Below are 10,289 nucleotides of genomic sequence, written 5' to 3'. Positions count from 1 at the left end.
ATATATATATATATATATATAAATGCGTTTTTTTTTTAATTGTTTATAACTCAAAAATTATTAACTTATCAACATTTTCGCTAAAGAAAAATTGTTTTTAAATTGGTCAGAGAATCCATTTAACCATTGGGGCAATTATTATCAGCCATCTTACTTAGTATATGACTATAGCTATATAATAGTTGTTATATATACCATATACGAGGTGTGTTCAAAAAGTATCGCGAATTTTGAATTTCCGCGGGTTACGTATATTCGATTTTCGATTTTTTTGTGGCGTTATGTTGGTACTCATGTTTCTCATTTATGCCGACAAGTACGGCCATTTTGAATGTTCAGTTAATTTTTGACAGCTGCTTTGCTTGCACGTGTTTTGGCTCGTCTTCGATTTTTGCCTATTCCAAAAAATGGATCAAAGAATCTGTATCAAATTTTGTGTGAAAAACAAAATTAAGTGCGCGGACGCATTCCGAATGTTGACTGTGGCATATGGTGAAGCTACCTTGGACCGAAGCAACGTTTATCGGTGGTACAAAATGTTTTTCGAGGGCCGAGAAGATGTGAACGACGAAGAGCGTGCCGGACGCCCGAGCACGTCAACAACAGACGAAAACATTGATGAAGTGAAGAAAATAGTATTGGTCAATCGTCGAATCACCGTTAGAGAAGTTGCTGAGGACCTAAACATATCGATTGGCTCGTGCCATTCGATTTTTACCAATGATTTGGGCATGACACGGGTCGCCGCGAAATTCGTACCAAAATTGCTCAATTTCGACCAAAAACAGCATCGCATTAACATTGCTCAGGAGATGTTGGACTCTGTCCGCGACTACCCAAATTTGCTCCAGAGGGTCATAACTGGTGACGAATCATGGGTTTATGGTTATGACGTGGAAACCAAAGCTCAATCATCCCAATGGAAGCTGCCGCACGAGCCAAGACCGAAAAAAGCGCGCCAAGTTCGGTCAAATGTGAAGGTTTTGCTTACAGTTTTGAAAAAACACAAAATTTGCGATACTTTTTGAACACACCTCGTATATATATATATATATATATATATATATATATATATATAAATATATAACTATTATATAGCTATAGTCATATACTAAGTAAGATGGCTGATAATAATTGCTCCAATGGTTAAATGGATTCTCTGACCAATTTAAAAACAATTTTTCTTTAGCGAAAATGTTGATAAGTTAATAATTTTTAAGTTATAAACAATTGAAAAAAAAACGCATTTTTCACAAACTAAACTTATTTGTAGAGTTAAAAACTAATATAATTACTTCTTCAGTTAATTTTAGGTGGAGTTTTGTTTAATAAAATTTTAATTTGAAGCTTATTAGTTACAAAGATATACGTAATAACAAAAATTGAAAGCTTACAAAAATGATAACCTTCGATATTTTCACTGAGAAAAAGTCGTCTCCAAATTGACTAAAAAATCCATTCATAATCGTTGGGGCGATTATTATCAGACACACTGTATATATTTTTTTTGCATGCGTTAATTTCTCAGAAAGGAAAGCTTGCAAAAAAATATTAGCATTATTTTGATTTTAAAATAATGCTAATATTATTACATGTAATTAGGTATAATATTCATTATAATTCTACATTTAATTATTGTAACATGTTAGTGCAAGTAACATGACTTTATGATATTTGCATCTTTTTATATAGGTTATTTGTGCAAGCAGGTGTTAAAAATTTAGAAACTGTGTGTTGTATGCAAAGAAGCTGTGAAATCAGACTCTGCTACTACGTCTTCAGTGTCGGAATTGGTGGAAATGAAATCGAGTGGAGGATTAATCCATGCTAATTTAAAATTTTTTCATCTAATTCGTTACATAGAAATGTGTTTTACTAAATATGCCTCGCGAAAAGAGGTTTTTGAGGTGCCGTCACATGCGGCGTAAGAAGCGTCCGCGCGTACTGCTGCGTACTTTGCGTATTCTAGTAATATGCCAGAACTTACGCCATTTAAAAAATACCCTTTCACATGGAGCATATTTCGTTAAATTTCGCGTAAAGCGTAATAAATCTAACGAATAAAGATTAGAATTTCTGTTGTAGAACACAGCAGAAATACTAAAATCGATTTTCTATTGGTTATTATTATTTAGGCGTATTGCTAAATATGCGCCATGTGAATTAGGTACCTGGTATTTATCGTAAAATATGCGTAATCATAGCTTCAGGTTAAGTATGTAATGTTGAAGTAAATGGATAAAGTGCAGCGTGTATAAATAAAAAGTATGTAAATAATAAATAATAAAAAATAAATAAGAAAATATGTAAATAAAGAAATAAAAGTATTATTTTAACAGGTTTCATTCATATAGTTCAGCAATCAAATACTCAAAAGTACTAATATATAATGAATTAGTTAATACTATTAATTTTCAGAAATTTTTAGAACAATTTTTAGCATCCTTTTTTTGAACATTTTTGAAAGATGCATCAATTCATAAAGTTTTTAAAATTTTCTCAGAAAATTTTGAAGATTTTCTATATAAATTAACACATCGTTCAAAAAAAGAAATTTAAAAAATTGTTATGAGACATTCTGAAAATAATTTTTACCAGAGATAATCTCAAAATTATTTCGTTATATTGTGCCAACGATGAATTATATCTAAATTGAATGGATAATTTTTAAATATAAATTTAAAGTGTAAGACAGGCAATAAGGTCCAAATCGCGGATGACAGTGCGTTATCCCAACGAAACTAAATTTTTTTGTTAGAATTAAATACCTGTGCTCAAGGCACCAAATTTTACTTGATCACGGCCAAGATTTAAAATTGAAATAATCTCTACAAGAGATTTAATTCCATACATCCCCTGTTTCTCCCTAAGGAAATAAATGCGAGAGAAAAATATAGATCCGAAAGTCGCTGAATCGGGAATCGAATCCGAGACCTTTCGCTTGCCGGGTGACTGCTCTTCTAACTTTTTATTTTTAAAATTTGTTCTTACCCGAATTTGGTTATTCATTTTTTCAGCACACATCGCAAAATTATGAAATTATACGCAAATTGTTGTAACTATGCGACTTTTCGGCAGTTTACGCAAAAAATTGAATTCAGTGTATCGGTATTACGTTAAATCACTAGATGAATTTGCGTATGATAACTAAAACGAGGTGATTGGTTGATCGAGTTTGGCGTAAGTTACGCGTACGCTGGCGTACATATTTTACGCCGCATGTGACGGCACCCTCAGTGTACGCTGGATGAAGTTCTTTCTAGTTACATCTTTACTTTTCCTTGTAAAGAGCATATCGATATTTTATCATATGCAATTATATATTGTTGCGTTCTCGGGACGCCTCTCGCTCAGTCACTCACACACAGTCACTCTCACTCGCGCGCGAAATAAAGACTCTCGCGTAATAGGGAAATGAACTTTAATATGAAGACCCAATACACGAAACTAATAGGTTTGTTCGCGTCGCATGCCCTAACATGCTCCTTCTCACTCCAATGCGCTCCAATACGTTCGTGTCACCGGAAACAAGATGGCGACTAGATGTTCGCGTCACGTTAGAGCATACTCTAAGGAGCAATTAGGAGCACGCTCCATTTGCCTCACCTTCGAAGGTGGTGCATTTGGGGCTATTTTATCGCGCATGCGTGTGAAGCGTGTACTGTAAACAGTATCCACTGCTTGAATCCTCCATTTCCTATATAAATATTAATCAAACTTTATTCAAAATAAAGTCCAAAATTTTTAGTATACATATCTAATTTTAAAAAATCAATACTTACCTCCTAAATTTCTAAAATATGGCCAATGATTAAATTTCTCTACTATACTCATAAAAAGCGTTCTTTTCAAACGAAAATGCATAACAAATTCTTTATCTGTATACATAGGCACTGTATTTTCAATGTAATTGGTTATGCATGTCCTATGTATTCTTTGAACGAAACCTTCTGCAATTTCAACGATTGCGTTAATGGCAATATCTGCAAATACAAATTATATAAAATTCAATAAAAATGCACAAACTACTTAAGGAAAGATGAATTTAAAATTACAAGATTTTTAGAGATTACACCAAAATTAGAAACGTCGCATCTTTATCATTAATACTCACTTTCTATTTCATCGTCGTTCCCATTGTCTTCTAACAATTCACCAATTCCTGCCAAAGGTACAGGATTTTCTGCAAAAACGTCATCATTAATATTATTTATTATTATAATGCGAAAACCGTCAAAAAAACCTAGGCGATCCATGCTGTCAAAACCTAACCTAATCGGTCAATGATGTACGATGTGCGATTGGAAGGGAAGGGAGTGCTCAAATCCGTTCGTGTCACTGAGCGTTGGTGCAAATAAACCCATCTGATCCAACCGCCATCTTATCTGTGATCCAAGTGCTCTCTGGTGTACATTGGAGCATGTGACGCGAACAAACCTAATGAAATATAATAGCGTTTTCGATTGGGGTGCACTGGCTGCACTGAATGTCAGGCGCGTGTTCGATTGGTAGTGCCAATACGCACTTGGCTAGTGTTGCGTGTTCGTTTGAACGCACAACACTCGCATAGTGCGCACTAAGTGGCACGAGATATTTTGACGGTGCCAATTCAGTGCACTGGATGCATGCAAGCAGTAGGGCATTCTTTTGAACGAAAATTCGACATAATGAGCAATTCGAATTTGGCTCTCTTTAATATTTTGGAGACATTTTTGGAATCTTCTTCTAGTTCAAGCGAGCAAGAAGAAATAATTACAACTCTTCGAACTAGAAGAATAATTCCAAAAACTGTAAATTATGTAGAATGTGTGAAAAAAATGGATAATGACACCGTAAGTGTTATATCTTTTTAAATAAACATCGAACCTATACCCTTTTTTAAAATATAATTAATGTACTTAATGTAATAGCATTTTTATACTGAATAATAATAATTTTTATATTTGTCATAGTTTTGTAGGCACTTCAAAATGTGTCCAGAAACATGTGAGCAATTAATAGATGGTTTTCAGCAATCAGATTTCTTTCCAAAAAATGAAATGCATACAATTATTGATAAATACGTGATATTCTTGATCATCTTCTATATTTAATTACATATAATAAAAATCATTACTTAACTGAATGACAAGATGTCGAGGTTACTTTTTCGTTCTTCCCGGAATCTAATCAACTCAAGTGGCACTGAAAATTTCGGCGGGTTCTTTTTCATCTGCACTATTCAGTGCAACCCATGGAACTTGTCCAGTGTTCGTGTGAACTGAGTGCGCACTGGTGCGCACTAACTTTTTCCCAATCGAAAACGCTATAACAAATAGTGCATTCGTAATGCAAAGAAGCTCCGATCTCGGAAAACGTCCGCACGATGCGACCGCTAGACCAAATCTATCTAATGGCGTCGGAAAACATTCAAACGTCGGTTGTCTATAAACAACCCTCCTAGCGATGATGTTCAGGGGATGATAGTAAAGTGAAGTTGCACAGGGGATGCAAATCCAGGGACGTAACAATATTATATACGTTTACGCATGAGACAAAATTCCCATCAAGAAAATATTAATTTAAAAAAACAATTTGTTGTAAAAAAAAATTAGCTAAATTGACCAACCAATAAAAGAATATATTTGTTACGTTTTCATTTGTATATTGTTAAATATGTCTATACAAATGTACATGTATTATTATATATTTGTGAGTAAAATATATATATATATATATATATATATTATATATGTGTGTTTCTTTAAATTTTTATGTGCAGTAATTATAATATAGTATATAATATATTTTTTTAGTATTATTATATATTATTATTATGGTAATTATATTAATATGAATAAAAATACATAAAATAATATAAATTAATTATAATAAAAATAATTATAAATTAATTAACTAAATTAAATTATTAATTCATTAAAATTAAAGCAAATTCTTTCTTTTTTGCATAATATTGAATATCTTGTCTCATTGTCCCTATATGTCTATATATGTCTATTTTATTTATTTTGCTCAATTCCACGACCGTACTCAATTTTTAGAATTATTTAGCCTACTGCGCATGTGTACATCTTTGACAAGTAACGCGGCTCTTGTGGTCACAAGGTTAACTAATTTGCTATCCAAATCTCTGACTACCCCCACCATGTTTGTGTCAAGACCTGTGTGTACGACCTTGACCGGGGAGCACACACTTTTGTATAAGCGCATAAGCATATGCATAAGAAATTCGATTGGTTGAATTTCTTATGCATATGTTTATAGACTAATCAAGAAAGCGGGGAGCACACACTTTTGCATAGGCGCATAAGCGCAAGCATAATAATCTTGACTGGTCTATAAACATATGCATAAGAAATTCAACCAATCGAATTTCTTATGCATATGCTTATGCGCTTATGCAAGAGTGTGTACTCCCCGCTTTACTCTAAATTACTTATTGCCTATGTAGACGAGCCTTAAAACTACGAAATATTTCAATGCCATCATATTTAAAATGGCACACCCTGTATAACTAAAGAATATTGTCACGTGGTGACCTTCCTACTCTCTCTATTCCTAGGCTAGAAAGAATAGGGCGCTCTCTATTTTTATGAGGCAACCTGTTTACACCGGCTATACCTCAGGGACGCCGAGAGCACGGACTATACTATGGAACTGGGGACCAAGTATTGGGAACGTTGGGGATGGGGAATTCTAGTTACTTGTGAGAAAAGGATTTCTACTAGCAATTCTTTCTAAGCTATCCAATGCATTGATCAATTGATCGACTGTAATTTCCTCAGTTAAATAGTTGTTAATTAATAAATTTGATAGCGAAAATATTATATAATTCTCAAATTTAGAGTCTTTAGAATCCCTCATTGAGTCCTATTATTAAACAATTATTTAAATTACGAATTATCGGTTTCCGAGAAGCCTTGCGTTTATCGTGTGCAATGGGTCTGGAATGTTATCTAAACAGACGAGAAATTGGTCTAAATCGATGTTTCCCTCTAAAACGTCTGTTAGTAGAGCGATAATTATACTTATTATTGTATGAATTTCTTCATTAATTAATTTCCGGTTTTTTTCAATAGTATATTCTGATGACATTTGAGAAGTACTTTAAACATTTAAATATCTAGATAATTAGCATATTGATCGATTTCAAGTAAATTGTCTGAACACTGATCTTTTAGTGATTGTATCAAGTTCTTACGAGGAATTAGTTCCTGAGAGGTATTCTTTTCTATTTGTGATACTAAATCACACAATTCTGCAATTAGTAACTGTTCTGAGAATTGGTCTTTTATTGTTATTTGTACTTCATCCGTAGGATAAAATTGTTCCGGGGAAATATTTCTTTCCACTTGCGATACCAATTCGTGTAATTCTGTGATTAATAACTGCTCTGAAGAATCGGGTTCTGAACTAAATATATTAGATGGTTCGTCTGGCAAGGATTCTATTCCGGAATCAGGGGGAATTCCTTTGTCTGAGATTGGTGATAACTCTGGGAAGTTAGTTCTAAGATTAAAATAATTAAGTGCTTTTTCTATGAAGGAATCAATTGAACTTGGTAGTTCAGGAGTCGAGAATTCAAAGGAATTAAGAGGTTGGTTGATCGAGGGTTTGATCTCAGTATGAGGTGGAGTTCTTTTGTTTGCTACGAGTTTATTGTCAAGATTTAGTTGAATAGGTAAAGTCTTTAATCCTTTTATAGTTTCCGGAGAAATGGTAACTATTTCACACAATTTGATGCGAGGTTTATTGTCTGGTGACCGTCGCCTGAGCCAACGTAGAGTAGATGTGGCGCGGTTAGCACGAGCCTTTTTCCCAGCTCTGTAATTACGGTTACTCCGATGTGCGATCTTCTGTTTTAATGTTTTCATTTATAATACGTCCTAGAATAGTAGGAAAATGGTTATCAATTGAATATAAGGATACTAATGATGAGGATGTATTGAGTGAGATTGCGTTAATTGAACCAAATCCAATTAACTAAAAAATTTATCAAAATAACATTCGTTAAATTATTGATCTTCAGGAGGTCGATTATTGTGTATCTTGGGTGAGTTTGCTCACGAGATGAAAATTACAAAAGTGAAAAGATTTACTAGATATCGACAAATAAAACCGTGGGTACTCTAGTAAATTTCCTCACTTTTGTAATTTTCATCTCGTGAGCAACTCATTCAAGATACACAATCTACCCTCTGGTATCGTTTATTAGGAAGGAGAAGATTGAGGAAAAAGATCTACATCAGGGCGACAAGGCGCTCGGCATAGATACTGAGGTTCTCGGAAGTTGAGAAGACGATCTACATCAGGGCGACAAGGCGCTTGGTTTAGATACTGAGGTTCTCAGAAGTTGAGGAGACGATCTACATCAGGGCGACAAAGCGCTTAGCATAGATACTGAGGTTCTCAGAAGTTGATAAGAAAGTTGCCTCCGGTACGCTATTCAGTGCTCGGGGGCAGGAAATAATCAGGGCGTTGATAGGAGAGTTGCCTCCGGTGCTCTATTCAGTGCTTCGGGGCAGGAAATATGAGGATGCGAACGAAGAGAATTATTAGAGTAATAACAGGAGTTCTGTCTTTATGTTAAAATTTATCATTTAATATTGATGTATTTTCTCATTAATAGGACGATTGGATAATTATTTAAAAAAATCTGCACAATCTTCGAAACTTGTTCGAATTTTTATGTAATACTTATGTGTGCGATGATCTGCATGATTAACAGATTCCTATCTTTAAGACGACGAACTCTTCGTAGACCTGTGATGTGCTTGGCCAGCTTCGCTCCCTCGCAAGGACCTCGGTCGTGGGGTGCTTATGGCGAAATCAAACACTAGGTTGTACGATGCACTGAAGTTCTTTATTCGTCTTTTAAGCCGGTTACAAATTTGGCGCGATTAAGAATTAAGAAGTCAGCGAGATCGACGGCTAACCCGTAACTTGAACAATATACCAAGTTACAAATTTACGCGGGGTTACAGCGATTAGGCGTCGTTGACAAAGTTATATATTTCGAGATTCGCGTTATAAACAGTTATGATCTTTTAGGATGATACGAAATTGTTGCTGCACTCCTTGGCTAGCGACAATTTAAGATGGTACACTGTAACTTTTCTATGATGAAATGCCGTCCCGCGGCCAGATTTTCTAAGGTTTATATATCCCTCGAAAACGAAAAATCCTGGTGTCGTGTGCAAATTTTTGGGTGGGAGGATTCCCACGAAAGCGCTTTCCAAGAAGATATCATAATAAATTTTCTTATAAAAGAAGGGGGTGGTTTGGCGGTTCTGAGAAGGCAACTAGTGAGCTCTTCTTTTGACCAAATATGGTCACGAGGATCTATCATGACCATATATGATAATAGGCGACAAGAAAATCTAAGAGAGAATAAGTCGTAAAAGGGTATGATTTGTTGGTTCTCGAGGTTCATGACGTGCAGATGTTAGCATCCCGAAAGGCGCGGGGTTACTTATCGTATCAAGATCGGGGGCGGTCCGGGCGACAAAGAAAGTTCAAACGGTAGCCGCACGTTGGGGTTTCTATTTGTTCGCTCGCTAGCTTCTATACGTTTCTAAAATCGTTCTCTATATAATTCTCTGCTATATTCTAGTTATTGCAATTTAATATAATGAAATAAAATTATGATTGCTAAATTATATAGTTATAATTTCACAACGTGGTATATTATTATATAGTTACGGTGAAATATTGTTATATTTATGGAATCCTTATTTATGTGAATATATTGAAAAAAGGAGAATAACATCTCTGATACTAAGTTGGAGAGAAACATCTCTGATACTAAGTTGCAAGAATCTGAGTAGTTTATATTATTGATAATAGTGATAAAGATAGTAAGGTTTCATAAATATAATTACAATTGAGGCGCATCGTTTACGTTATCTTATAAATTAAAGAAAAGATTTTATGGAATATATATTTTATGACAAATAGTCGGTTATTAGAATTTATCAATTCTTATAATTTATTCACCATTGTGTGATTAAGATATTTATTCAGACAATTCATCATTTTAACTATTCCATAAATAACCCATACAGCACAGATTATTGCAATTATATTGCAGCAACGTTGCAAGTTGCAAGTTGCAATGCAACATTATAAAGACATTGCAGAGATATAAGTGCACAAAATTCCAGCACACTTGTAGCAACATGACATTAATATTTCGGAAATATTGCATGTAATCCAAATTCTATAATTTATATATTGTAATATATATAAATTAACTACAACGTATTTTCATTAATGATTTATTTACATTT

The 10,289-nt window shown here is 34.1% G+C and overlaps 1 protein-coding gene across 1 annotated transcript; it reads right to left on the bottom strand.

The window, feature by feature from the left end:
- Positions 1-3,404: 3,404 nt before the first annotated feature.
- On the bottom strand, positions 3,405-6,147 carry LOC114930405 (uncharacterized). Its single transcript, XM_085482701.1, has 5 exons — positions 6,057-6,147; positions 4,273-4,338; positions 4,115-4,183; positions 3,783-3,983; positions 3,405-3,697 (listed from the first exon to the last, which is right to left on the bottom strand). Exons 1-5 carry the CDS (start codon positions 6,145-6,147, stop codon positions 3,630-3,632), a joined length of 495 nt encoding a protein of 164 aa, XP_085338827.1. The 3' UTR covers positions 3,405-3,629.
- Positions 6,148-10,289: the final 4,142 nt, after the last annotated feature.

The sequence above is a fragment of the Nylanderia fulva genome, unplaced genomic scaffold, assembly GCF_048542155.1.
Source record: "Nylanderia fulva isolate GAGA-0341 unplaced genomic scaffold, ASM4854215v1 Scaffold211, whole genome shotgun sequence".
In the NCBI taxonomy this organism is placed as follows: Eukaryota; Metazoa; Arthropoda; class Insecta; order Hymenoptera; family Formicidae; genus Nylanderia; species Nylanderia fulva.
Note: the sequence above shows the minus strand (reverse complement) of the source record. Positions and strands in the feature narration are given on the sequence as shown.